The following is a 14,652-nucleotide window of genomic DNA, read 5'->3' on the forward strand; positions in this document are numbered from 1 at the left end:
TATGAACACATATGGAAGCTTTAGTTAAACAGCGCTATGAAAACTACTTTGTTTCTATTGAAGAACAATAGTCCACTTTCAAAGCTGATAGCAGATTGGTATTTGACAATAGAGATATTTGTGACGAAGGAATTACAGGGTGGCTGAAACACTGAAAGGAAGCGAAAGAGACTCATAGTGATGATAGACCTAAAGAAAACAAATGTGACACAACAACAGAGCACTACAATGTTCTGAGTAAGTCTAAGATCTACTGATTCTGATTTGGAACCAAATTCATGAAACTAAGGAGGACATGTGTTTGTGGAAAGCCCATAAAAACCGAGCAACTATCAAAACCTGTCACAAAAAACTAGAGATGTGCCGATCAGGTTTTTTCTTGCCGATTCCGATTCAGATCACCCATGAGGGCGAATCACTGATACCAATCATAAAATTATTATGTTTTTAATCATAAGCACTACTGGTTACATTATGTGGAAAAAGGAACCATGAATTCACCTGAATTTAGACAAAAACTTGTTTGTAATAACTTTTTCCAAGAAAAAAACAAAACAGGCATTGTGCAAATTGTACTGCTATTGGTAATACTATCTTTAACAGACTGAAAACACATGAAGGCTCTGAAGAGGCTAAATAATGCAAAGAGTCAAAATAAAACCTCTCAACATTGCCAAAAAATTCAAGTCTAAAACTTAACATTGAAAGGCAAAAACAGGTTCCATTACAATAAACAATCATGAGTTACTGAATGAAAACTTCCTGATAGCATGGCGGCTAGCTGATTACTGCTAGTTCTGAGTGGCTGTTTCTGACTGAGCAGAGGAATTATGCAGAACAGGGAGGAGATCGATTATTTTTCAGAGATTATCTGTCTCATGTTAAGACAACGAAAGTTTTAATACGTATGTAAAATTTAATTTTTTAAGTTAGATGCTGCAGCTTTAAGCAGAGGTTCGGTGTGAGAGTCACTACCAGGTGGAGCAGAAGCGAAGCTCCGTCTGTCAAATATTACTACCTGTAGCGTAGCAGCGGTTCAACAGCAAGAGCAGAACCAGCGTCTTACACCGCTAGATCAAAGACTTAAGGATGATCTAGGCTTGTTTTACAATCTCAAGTAGGCCTGTCGCCATAAACAACAAAAGCAATTAATCACATGTTAAATTAAAATGAGCTCGATAATAAAATAAATTCGACCAGAGAGACTGGATGCCTAAAGTCTTCACTCTGGTGCTTTGTTATCCTTTTCCCTCGTTTCCTTGGTAACATCTAAGCACACAGGGAGATAAAAACGTCAGTTTTCCTCCTCTCTGGCTGGACTCAATATACGGGACACGATGGCGAAAACAGCAACAAATTGAACAATTTTCAACTTTCATAGCGTTGCTAAGCCGCGTATGCACATCTGTGTGTAAGAACTTGAAATTTTACATGCATGAATTACGTTGTTCTCTCTTCTGGGTGAGGGCAAAAAGGAAATTGCAATAATAAATGTGTAAAGACACAAATGTATGGAACAAGAATCTCCGTATTTTAAAAGTATAAAATTTGTCTAATTTTTGCAATGCTCTGAAGATAAAAGGCAGCCTGAGCCACTTCCTGCCAAACCACTCCGCCAAGCTCTTTATCATGTCGCTGCATTTGATAACGTAGTGGTCAATCTTTAAGGTAAGATTTAGTTTTGCTGCTTCTAAGGTCCCATTACCATGAAGTCTGTCTTGTCAGTGTTAAGTAGCAGGAATTGATTTGATAACCAGCCCCTGAGGGGTCTATCAGCCACTAATGGCTGATAGACAGGCCTCTAGTTTCAACAAGTCAGCACAGTTACCAGTAGTGAAAGGAAGATGTAGCTGCAGATCATCAGCATAACAGTGAAAGGTTACATTAAAGGGACACAAAAGAACACCGAGAGGATGAAAATGGAGAGAAAATAGCAGTTGGCCAAGCACAGACCTGGAGGGACCCCGTGCCTCACAGCACAGGTCACACACAGCTCATTTTTGAAGCCAACGTTCTCAGATGTCATGGACAGATAAGATCTCAGCAGTGAGTTTCCAGTAACTCCAATAAAATGTTGACGCCTGTCCAGTAGAATACTGTGGTCCACAGTTGGTATTCCACATGTCGTTTAATGTGAACTAAGCCACCAATTCAAAGGGCTGCATTCCTCACTGCATGGTTCACCTTCAGTGACCGATACAGAATGTGCCGCAGCATGCCCTGCAAACACACTGGTGAGGAATTTAACTGTGAAGAGTTCATTGTCGTCATACTCCTGCACATCTGAGAGAGAGTAAACGGTGAGCATAAAATCACCGAGATCAGCGTGAGCCATCAGGAACAATGAATGCAATGAAAACAAAGTGTGAGTGTGTGCATCCTTTTTATTTCATCAGAGATGAGAAGTTGTTTCATCACCCTACTGTGAAACTTCAGCTGCTTCTCATCTGTTCTGCCTTTGGTTGATTGGCAGCTGAGGTCCTCATCCATCTGGGTTCTTAGCTGCCTGCTCTGTATGCCTGTCCTAAAATACTCCCTGTGTTCTGTGTTTCAGCTGATTACAGTTTACACAGTGCCCGGAATGGACTCCGATTGGCTGATTGGCGAGAAAGGAAATCAGAAAGGAAAAGTGCCTGTCACATACCTGGAGCTTCTGAGTTAGAGTGCATGCATGTGCATGAGTGTGAACGGGCACAACTGAAGCTTTCACTTCAAAGGAAGTCACACTTGCACTAACAAGTAAGCTTCAGTAAACACTCCACTGTAATCCGCTGCACACACTCCTCAGAACAATGAGAGAAGGTCTGAACATATTGACACTGTTACAGCGAGAGCAGGAAACTCCCTGGCTGGGATCAGCCACATTCCTCATAGACCAGTTTTGGTGATGTCATAACAATGTTGTCATTGATATTCTTCTATTTATTGAAGTGCATGTCAGATGTTTGATCAGAGGATTTCTGATGCTAACTTATTTGTTTTTTCTGAGTGTTTCTTCATGCTTTTACAGACATTCCCACGATCTGGGAAAAACCTCCCAAAAATATAGAGTGGTGTGAAAAGTGTTTCAACTCTTCATGATTTCCTTTTTTTTTTTTTTTTTTTTTTTTTTTTTGCAAGTTTGTCACATTCAAAACATCAGACCACTTTAAATATTAGTCAAGTAACGTATGTAAAGACAAAATGCAATTTTTAAATGAGGATGTTTATTATTATGGGTAGGCCCGTGGCGATAAATCAATTAATTGCACGCTAAATTAAAATGAGATCCATAATAAAACGAGGGTGATAATAATCGCTTGTTTGTTTCGTCCCGTCTCTGTCTTTATCTACCAAAAAGACTGCATGAATAAAGTCTTCACTCCAGTGCTTTGTTACTCTTCTCCTCTTGTTTTCTTGGTAACAGCTAAACGCACAGGGAGGTTAAAGCGTCCGTTTTCTCCTCTTGGGCTGAACTTGATACACAGGACACAATAGAAAAAACAGCTAAAAAAGTTTATAATTGTTCAACTTTCTTGTGTGGCCTTGCTTGACTGCGTGTATGAGCTAGAAATTTCACATTAACGAATTACGGCGTTCACTCCGCTGCATGAGGGCAAGTGACGGTCGCCTCACTGCACAAACTCCATAGAAATGAATGGAGAGGGAGCAGCGCTGGGTCCCATGCCCATGTGACCAGTACCTCAGTTAGGGCTCCTGGTCTCCTACCACAGAGCTGGCATGAAGCCCAGAGAGGAGGAGCGAGCAAGTCGGGGAACCGCTGGTTTGAAAGCTCAACATTACAGCTGCAGTCTGGCAGTGCTTTAGATTCAAACTGAATCACCGCAGGTAACCATTGAACCTGTGGAGCCGCTACGTTGTAAAACAGTAGCAACTAAACAATACAACCAACATAACTGCAGCTAACGTGCTCTGATGCAGGTTTCCTTGCAACTGACCAAGTTATCTCAAATACTTGATAACAGTTATTGCTTCTGCTGGTTTCCCAACCAGTTATTAGGTTTAGGGGGTAATCGTTCCCACAGGACAATGTCAGTTCAGATTTTTTATTTTTTTTCCACATTATAATAAACATTTTTGTTTAAAAACTGCATTTTGTGTTTACTTGTGTGGTCTTGAATATTTAAATTGGTTTGATGTACTGAAACACTGAAGTGTGAGAAACAAAAGGCAGGAAATCAGGGAGGAGGCAGACACTTGTTCACCCCACTGCATACTTCTGCTTTTTCTAATATGTTTGTTCTGCATTAGTAGGTTTCATCTGAAACCTTTCATCTTTACATGAAACGGTCCTGGACTTCAGGCATGCAGTTTTCATGTCATTCATTCGGGTTTAAACCACGCTTAAAATAAACAGTGAATCCCGGGTGTGATTCCATACCTCCCAATCCCCACCGGTTGACGTCTAGGTTCCCTAAACTCCCACAGATTGCTTTACAGGACAAACATTTTTCCAGAAAACACTGAAACGAGAACAGCGTTTACTTTTTAACTTTTTTTTTTTCATCCATAACCAACTCAAACCTTCCACTGAAGCATTAATGTGCAGTGGAAAAGGGCAGATAATGATCCTCCTGGGATCTTTTCCACTCCTGACTGTTGAGAGGAAGATTTGTCTTAACTGCTGATAAAGATGAAAGTCTTAGCAATACTGCTTGCTTCATACTGTTCCACCACACTACAGATTCCCGCCTGAGGAACAGTCTGCACCCCTGTTCAGCAAATAACAAACTGCCTTACAGTGGCGGAGGGCAGCTGCTCACAGAATGTGCTCTTCAAGCCACAGCCAGCATGCAAGTGCCCCTGCCCTTCATCATACCAGTGCTTCTTCAGGTGGTTTGTCCTTTTAGTGTTTTGTTTGAACACCTTCAGGCCTGTTTGACTTGAACCTTAAAGTGTCCTCAGTCTTAGTGCTGCATGTGCTGCAAATTGCTGTAGTTGCCTGTCCTGCTGGAAGTGTGTGAGTGAATAAACAATGTGAGATTTGAACTTCTTTGCACCAAACCTCACATCCAGTCTGTATGCATGAACCTTTCTTACCTCCTAACAGCCGGTGTTATGAGTTTTAGTGAAATAAGCGGAAGGCCGTCTTCGCTCCAGACGTCAAGACAGAGGAATGTAACCACCTTGTCCTTCAAGCCTCACTTATTTTTGCTTTTTAATAAATGTGCTACTGATGTACCTTTATTTTGTTTGCATTGATTTGCCTCTTACTATCTGAATGAGCAAAAATAATTTAATAAAATGCATAATTTATTTGAAATTGTCTCCTTTCAAATTGTCTCCTCACTGTCAGTGAAATATATTCACTAAATCTGTCTGAGCACTTGTAGCCATCAACAAATGTCTGGCTTGATTCTGTCTGGATAATTGACCAATCTTCTTATAATGGTAGTAAATTAATATTGGGTTGTTTCCTTGGTGTGTAGACTCTTTAATTATAGTCCACAACATTGCAGCCATGTTTGAGGTCGGGGTTACCCATATGGCTTCCCTATTCAGATGTGGTGATGCATGTGGTTATCCCTCATGAATAACCAAGTGTCCTGGTCACAGAGGAAAAGCTTGAGCCAGTTGATGACATGTACGAGAAGAGTGTTTGGCGAAGTTAAAGTTTGGCTTTTTAAATCTAGCAAAATTCAACCTTGGTGGCATCATGGTGCTGTTCTGGTGCATTACAAAGTGGATTGAACTGTCTCCAAAATGTTCAGCTTTACATCGAATAAAGGGTAACTGGGTGAAATTTGGACACAGCTGGGAGTTTGAGCAGACCTCTGTTGAGAATCTGAGTCATTGTTCTGGAAAGAAACCAGCAGCAGAGGCTGCAAACTGCACTTGTCTAAAAATGTCTGAAAACCCATGGCAACAATTAGAGCTGTTAATAGCCAGACACTGGATGTGCAGCCTGTCAGCATGTGGCTACACAGCAGCCATTAAAGCCATTTTACAACTGAATCATGCAGCGGCCTGAAATAGGAAACTTGTGCTATAGAGGGGAACATACTGCCAAGGTTCTGATTCTACACCAAAGACGTGACCTTTGGCATCACAGAAACCCAGACAAACCCCATCAGCAGCTGCCAGTACTGCCTAATGCATCGACGGGGGAATCCTGTGAGCAACTCTTGGATAAAACCTTTAAATGTGAAATATGAATTCAGGAAGTTTAGGTTGACATCAAAAGGTGATTTTGAACACAATTATGACTCCAAGCGACTTATAACTGGGAGAGAATGATCACACTCACACCGCTATGAATAAGACCACTTTTTAAGTGTTGCTTGAATTAGTCATACTTGACAACACTAACAACATTCTGTTGATAAAATACCTGTTCCCAAGTTGACCTCCCTTCCGGGACTCCACTTGCCCCTCCCTTAGCAACTTTCTGTATGTTTTGGATATGTCCCGCAAAAAATATTCATTAACTTTGGGAAGGATTCCAGACATGTGACACATCACAAGTTTAATTTCAATCATTTCTACTGAACACTCTGACCTCATTAAGCTGGATGAGTGTCCCTACTGTACAGCAGTCTTGAATCACTGACTTTCTAGAGAATCAACTTGAGCAGTCCAACATATTCAATAGATTTTCCTCAAACCACCAAGTGGGTTGCCTTAATGATTATCGTCATGTTGCGAAGTGAACATATATGCTAGTGCCATTTTTAAAAAGACTTAAACAAGACGGGGTCAGAACTTTATCCAGCTGAATCACTCCATCAGTTCCAATCAGTTTTCAGAAGAGACCTCTTCTGGAGCTGGAGCGTCTGAGAAAATGCAAAAGCTTTTCAGAAAGCCAAAAGCCAACTTGGAAACAAACCAGACAATGTTTAGAAAGCAATAAGATAGAATATGGCTAAGAATTACAACATTCAAATTATAACGTCAAAGTAATTTGATAAAAGACGCTTAAGCTACATGTTTTGCCTGAAACAGACTATGGAACAGCATTCAATCCTTTGGTCAGTTTAAAGGGGCAGTTTCATGTAAAATCAACTTTTTTGAGCTTTATGTCATGTTATAATGTTATCCCCTCATCAAAAACATAGCAGGAGTGGTTGAGAAATCATCTAATCTCCTGTGGCAACCATTCATCTGTGCAAAAGACCGGCGTGGACGTAGCTCCGCCTTTGAGGGGCAGCTCCACCTCAAAGCTGCAGTTTCCAAGCTTCCACCTCTCAGAGCAGCCCTTCCCCACAACTCCCTCCCGCATCTAGATCCTTCAGACTAGCCAGCAGCAGAAAGCAAACACCTGGTAGAACTATGCATCGCTGGTAAAAATGTTGCTGAAGACTTAGTAGAAGAGACATGTTGTGATGACTTCCTGAAGGCGGCTTTTCAGAAAGAGTGAAGAGTTTTAAGAGACAGAGGCCCAATTGCAAGGCATTAAATATCAAAGTCAAATTTCCTTTAAGTCATATATGATGTATATAGCATTATTATACCTGAAGGCAACATACTTGATTGTGCTACAAAATGGCACTATGTGGCTGAAAAATGCATCATACTGCCCCTTTAAGTCTAGACTGAAAATGCATTTCTTTTCCAAGGTTTTCAACAACAGTTGAAATGAGACAAAAATGTTGTACTTTATTGATCTGAGTATTGAAAATTTGCTGTAAAATGGAGAATACCTTGGTTACTATTATCGTTATTGTTAGTTTATGCCAGAAAAGACGCCTGAGACATCTTAGCTGACTCCTTTTGAGGTTTGCTGATCCTTTTGATTTTATTTTATACCTGCTTCTGTCTGTAACTACTGCGAAGCGCTTTGGTCAGCTGAGGCTGTGGGTGATGTACTTTATAAGTGAACTTTGAATTGAGCTGAAAGTGTTGCTGTTGTTAAATCCATACAGACGTTCATAATGTTCTGACTTAACAGCCTGTATCGCTTTGGTGCTGGGAGCAGGTGAGCTTAATGGTTCTGTTGTTGGCATTCCAGACTCCAGGACCTTGCTCAACAGCAACAGCTGTCTATATACAATGATACTCTTAGATTACATAGTGCAGACCTTAGTTGAACATTAATATGGCTCTTAAAGTTAATGACTCAGAAAATATTGTTTCATGGCCTCAAAGTCCCTCCCAATCTTTACTTTCTACTTGTCTGAGATCAGCTCCCAGGTTCAGGACCAGACATTAGATTAGTTTGTTGTTGTAATTTATTACCTGTACTTAATTATACTTCTCCTAAGGTTATTAGATCGAGGCCTAAGGTCAACCAGACGAGCTCCTGTTTTACTTCAGTTCTCAGTTCTCTTGCTGCGGCTTGTGGTTCTAATGTGCTTCAACGGTCATAATGAGTGTTTGGACCTGACTCCTTCACGAACACGCTTAAAAGCTGAATGCTTTTCACTGTGTTCTGTTCACAAGTCAAAGTGAAACCTCTGTGCAGCTCAGTCAGAGTAAAATGCTTTGAACAGATGCAAAAGAACTATGAGACAAGAAGAAAACCATAAAAGTTCAGGAGAAAAAGGAAGAGCAGCGTGACTCAGATCTCACATGCTGTTGGACTAATGGAAATGAAATTAAGTCGTGGTCACACATCCATCCATCCATCCATCCATCCATCCATCCATCCATCCATCCATCCATCCATCCATCCATCCATTTTCACACACCCTTGTCCCTTAGTGGGGTCAGGGTGGTGCCTATCTCCAGCAAGACGTTTCAGGTGAGAGGTGGGTTCACCCTGGACAGGTGGCCAGTCCATGGCAGGTCATGGTCACACATATTTAATGAAAACACTCTTCAACACCAAATGCTTACCACTGTGGTAAAGTTCCATTCTAAATACATGTTAGAGCAAACTCCTCAGCCCTGACTTGCCCTGTGTGATTTATAACAGGCTATAAAATCATTTGCAGCCTCTGATTTAGTGACAGAATGAACCATATGTTCCTCTCCTGACATTTTGACTCCTCTCTTGTTCTGAAGTGTTTCGGTTTCCTCGCACTAACCAGACCACAGACGAGACACTGTGTCTGCCTGATGCAATGTGTGTGAACTCGTGCTTTGAGCTTTTCTAGGAACTATGATGATTGTTACAATTACAAGTTAATGTGAGTGATATTGTGACTCAACCTTTTTTTTTCTACAGCAGCCAAACACACTGAAGGAACTTAGCAAAGAAGCCACAAGGTCAGATTTGTAGGATCACTTCCTGCTGCTGGCAACAGCTTCCTTAGACGTCGCTGTCAGGTTCATATCTGGGTTTTCTGTTGCAGCTCAATTTCAAACTACAGAAACCTTAAAGTGACTGAGGAAGAGCTATTGCTGGCAGCTGAAGGAGTGTTGGAACATAGTTTCTGACACTAATGACTTCTGCTAGAAGAGCTTTGATGACAGAAGGGCCTACAGGCTAAACCTCTTCCTATCTCAAACGCCTGACTGAAGACATGCACCTTCAAACATGGAACTGGGTCTGTTTACAATAATAAAGATGTATACAATGATAAGCACAGCCTTATCTTAACTACAGGTTTTCATACTGAGGCATATTGGTCAGGTATTTCTTGGATCCATTGGGATGCAGCACAGTACCAACCGTTTGTACAGTCCTGAAAAATAACACCTGCTGAAATTCATCATCATCATTCATAGCATTTCATTTAACAACAGACGGACTGCAAAACACAAAATCTTACCAAGTAATCCAGGTCTAGTTTCTAGTGCACATTTGAAATAAGACAAAATGCAATCACAACAACCTACAGGAGCTTGTTTTAAGTCTATGATTCTTTAATATTGATAAAAAACAAAGTTCTAGTCCCACTGGAAGATTTTCCCATGTTAAAAGGGAAATAATCTACCAGTGGAAGTAATACTTTACAATCTGTGCTCAAGAATTATGGACTTAAAACAAGCTCCTGTATCTTGCTAGAAAGTTATGTGTAAGTTAGTTTAGTCTCATTTCAAGTGTACTAAGATATTTCAAAAATCACTTGGTAAGATTTTGTTTGTGAAGGTTAACAGTCCACCTATACTTCTGATGAATGCCCAGGCGTTTCATACGCCTGGGCAGTCAGAGAGCTCTGCAGCAGATGGTTTGACGCCTGGACGGCAGCAGAGTTTCACTCGGTTCCTGTAGGTTCTGGCAGGATGTTGCACTAGTTTAGTAATTCATAATGCCACACGAGTTTTGTTTCCCGTTTCCCTGTGGTTCATGCTGTGGGTTTTGGTGGTGAGGTAATAATAGTGTTATGTGTAAAGATGGGAGATCTTGACTGAGTTGATTATCTACTTCTAGATGTCAGTTCAGATGGCTAAAAGTTCTATAGTTCATGCATGCAGGTGTGACAGGTATTTGGGCTTAAGCAGTAAATATACCATGCAGCATGATTCAGCACCCAAACCCGCAGTTAAGAATCATAAAGGGAAAAAAAAAATGTCTCACTCAAAGTATTTTGAATATTTTCTTTCTTTTGATCTGAATAACTCTGGAATGTTCTTGCATTGTCTCTGCTGGTATTGCTGACAGCAGTAATGAGTCATGTGCAGTGGTTTGTAAAAGCATTAATGCTGCTTTAACCTATCAAGCAGTTCATTGAATAAAATTCAATGAACTGCAGCCTTCAATGAATTTTATTGGGATTGTACATAACTGATTGCCAGTGTCATCAGTATTTCATAATTATGATTTTTATGTAGTTTTACAATTTTATTCCCCCAAATATATGAAATGAAATGATATCAGACTTTATTAGGACACATAAAGGTGATTTATATGAAATTATCAGTCATTTCCATTCATGTACACATTCACACACTGATGACAACAAGCTACTGGATCATAGCTGCAGCTGCCCTGGGGCAGTCTGGCATATCAATCTGAAATGTGTGGGAGGCAATTAGCATTAGTATTTAACTTTTGTTTTCTTACCAGCACCAGCAACACTTTTATGTATCTACATGTATTTATAGTCACACATAGTTTTCTGATCATTTTTTCTGTGTACTCCAGTAGCCAGGCAACAACATTCCAAATTCACTGAGTCTAATTCTGCAGGACAATCTCTGAAACTCCAAAATAAAATAAAAAAAAACAGACATTTTCAGACGTCAGCCAATTATGTGTCAGTCCAGCTGCCATATTATTTTGATAACTGCGTGCAACTGAATCTCACTTTGAGTCCATCTGTTGTCTGAAGGCTGCACAGCATCATGAAGACCCAGGAACACGGCTGACAGGTCCAAAAGAAAATCAAAGTTCTGGAAAAGAACAGTTCATCACTGAAAAATGGGAAGTAACGTCATATTGGAAACACAGAAAGTGTGGAGGAAAATGTTCAAGTCCAATGAGATTATAACTGATTGTACAAATGATAATTACTATGAATAACAACATAGCATTCACCAGGATATTTATTGTGCATCAGAGGGTACTTGACAGAACTGAACCCTGCAACATGACCATGACACAAAACATTGCAGTAAGTCTGAGAGGCCTAGTCAAAGCCCATATATAGTGTAAAAACAAAGCTAAATTTCCTTCTTTTGACAATAATCATTGTATGAAATATCTCCAAAGATTTTTAGAAAGATCCAGTCACTGACTGGCTGTCAGAGCTGTTATCCAGTTGTCCAGGAATCCTGCAGATACTCTCTGTGCTCAGGTCTTTTCTGTTGCATTCATGAAATGTCACTCAAACAGCTCTGCGAGAGCAACAGCACTCGAAAAGAATTCTACGAAAGGAATTCATTGCTGTCCTAACAGTCGAGAGCGCAGCGCCAAACCTGAAAAACCTGAATAACCTCAAAAACCACGCGGAGTTTTCCAGCCTCCCTGCATTGTTTTAGGCAGGCAGCAGATACTGAGTGGGTGAAACAGAGAGCAGCTGCATCCTTTTCCAGACGGCTTCCCAGGAACATTCAGGCCACAGAAACCCAAGACCCAACTGGTAGTATTTCCAGTTTGGGCCGGTGGTTTGACTCCTGCGATTCATAGGCTCCAGAAAACCTGTGAGAAAACTAAGGAGGAAATCATGACTCAGTGTTGTTGCCCTCAGACAACAGTCTAATGTAAGTATAGTCAGATATCGGTTGTAAACATTACTGTGTTCTCTTGTTAATTTTTCAATTCTTTTCTTGATTGTGTGGCATTTTCAGATGATGGAAACATGTTAAGAAAGCCTGTTGCTGGATTCATTTGGACTATTCAGTTTTTAACTTCATGGCCACACACAAGTCACTACAGCTAAACCTCCTGGCAGCTTTTATGTACACTTCTGACATCACTACTATGCTCCCTGCAGCTGAGCTGACACGCTTCATCACCACTTTCTGTAAAAGATGTTTGTAATCCACAGCTCTACTGAAATACAGGCATAATTATGTTGGGATTTGATAACCTTTTGTTATTCCAGTAAATGTCTTCTGGAACATTCTGCATGGTGGTCAGTCTGACTTTAAAGGACTCTTGATCATCTAGATCAGAGATCTCATATCCAAGCCTTGAGGGCCGGTGCCCTGCAGCTGTTAGCTGTGCCCCTGGTTCAACACACCTCAGTCAAATGACTGAATTGGCTCCTCAGTACACAGTCAAGTTCTCCAGCTAATGACCTGATTACTGACTCAGGTGAGCTGAAGCATCTAAAACCTGCAGGACTTTGGCCCATGAAGGCTGGATTTAGATGAATCTAGATGAATTTTCTTTAAAAAAAAAATTGTAAACTAGCCCTTTAATTTAGAGTCAAAGTGCAAGTGTCAGATACAAACTTTAGCACTGCTAGCCGCCGCAGCACAATCTCTAACATTGTTTTGCTCTATGCCCAACACACAGCTCCACATTGACAGCACATGTAAATAAGCAATAAAAAATGATTTGGCAAAGGAGAAATCACTTTTGCCCACATGCCTGTGCCGGCCCCCTGGACTGTTGGCACCCTGGGCATTGAGCCATATTGCTCATATAAAAAAGCACTGTCAAACTGAGCCTAATTTTTAAAACTAAAGAAATTATGAGATTCATGTTCTGCAACTTAAATATTTGCTGATGTAGGCTGACAGTTATTTCCCAAAGACATACTTTGAATTCGTTCATTACATCACTCCTTGGAAGCATACTGCTCATTCCATAGCTTCGCATTTCCTGCTAAACTTTCACCTGTGGAGGTGTATAGACAGGACTGAAACCCCAGCCGCCCACACAGTTACTGTCTAGCTAATGCCTTTTTAATTCATCTGAATAGTTTTTATGCACCCGCCTCTTCATCCATCCGTCCCCAGTGTCTAACCGCTTCTCCCTGCCGGGTCGTACAGCTTGAGAGGTCATGAGTGAAAACAAATGGATCAGTGGGAGAGATAATCCCCCCCCCAACAAATATGTAATAACCTGTGTGCATATTGCATACCATAACCGAGTTGTTTAATAAAAAATGATTTATTTTACTTGATGTCTGCATTCAATTTTTTGTTTCTTCTTGCTCGTGTCACTGGAAAACTGTCCAACACGCAGACAAGAATATGGAATTAACACACAAGAAAATACTTGCAGGTGAGAGAGAGAGAACAGCACAGGGCGAGAGAATGAGTTTCAAGAAAATGAGAAACAGTTGGAAGGACGAAGGAGACTGACGGATCCTAACACAAGGGGGCAGACACAACGACGGGAAAAATGACTAGAACTAAGAAAGGATCTACAAGGAAACACGTGGAGAAAACTAAACACAAAATCCACAAGAGCAGAAATACCGCTACTAAAAAATAAGTCTATGTGGTAATAAAACCAAGGAGGCCGACAGGAAATAAAGAAGCAGCAAAATAGAGATACAAGAATAGACCAAGTATAAGATCAAATATTAATAAATAATGAAGAGATGATCAAAGCCGGAAACACAAATTAAACTAAAAACATCACCTATGGATGATGACATGCACATCTTGACTGTAAAATTCACCCACCACACTGTGCAAACCTTCAACATTCAGCAGATTCTACCAGAGCTCTCTACTTGTCTCCCACCGCCCCCCACCCACTAATTACTACTGGTGAAGTCAGAGTTTTACTCATCAGGATGTCTCTACTCTTTGTGATATTGAGAAATACAAAAATCCCCTTTCTTTTCCAAATGTGTAACTCACTGAAAAAAATAGTAGAACCACCTTGATTGAACTGCTTCTGTTGGTGACAAGTAATTAAATTAAGTTTATCCAACTTAATAAATTAGTTTACTTCTTTAAACAAAGAAGTAAACTAATAAATGATCTTTTTTGGCTCAGGGAGCCTTTATTTGAGAGTAGTTACACAGGAAAGTGGGTAATGAAGGAGGAGGAAGACATGCTGCAAAGGTTATGCTGGGAATCAAACCTGCGACGGCCACGTTGAGGACTAAGGCCTCCTTATGTTTGTTGTGCTCTACCTCTGGACCACCACTGCACCGGGTTGGTACAGGATCTGTCCCTACTGAAGCTTGCGTTGTGACGTCTGATATAGATGCCAACGTGGCATTGAACTTAATTGTTTCAAGTAAAGTCAAAAGTTCCTGTATAAGTTAATTCATCATAAAAAACTACAGCCCAAATATATTTTTTAGAGTGTAACAGATGCTGCAGGATCTGGGCAGACTGGAGCCGGGCCTGGACTCCATACACAAACACATTACTTTTGATTCTTTGTAACAATTGTGCAATCTTTAACTGACGGAC

At 40.6% G+C, this 14,652-nt stretch overlaps 1 protein-coding gene across 8 annotated transcripts in view; it reads left to right on the forward strand.

Moving 5' to 3' along the window:
* The window catches only part of LOC103141914 (endophilin-B2-like), a 28,096-nt gene extending 22,833 nt beyond the window's left edge, over positions 1-5,263 (forward strand). For all 8 annotated transcript variants that reach the window (XM_016674170.1, XM_016674168.1, XM_016674172.1 and 5 more), the window contains one exon: positions 2,555-5,263. In XM_016674170.1, the coding sequence (XP_016529656.1) occupies positions 2,555-2,662 (108 nt within the window). In that variant the 3' untranslated portion in view covers positions 2,663-5,263. The remainder of the gene's footprint in view (positions 1-2,554) is intronic.
* The last annotated feature ends 9,389 nt before the right edge of the window (positions 5,264-14,652 follow it).

Source organism: Poecilia formosa, unplaced genomic scaffold (genome assembly GCF_000485575.1).
Source record: "Poecilia formosa unplaced genomic scaffold, Poecilia_formosa-5.1.2 Scaffold91, whole genome shotgun sequence".
Taxonomy (NCBI): domain Eukaryota; kingdom Metazoa; phylum Chordata; class Actinopteri; order Cyprinodontiformes; family Poeciliidae; genus Poecilia; species Poecilia formosa.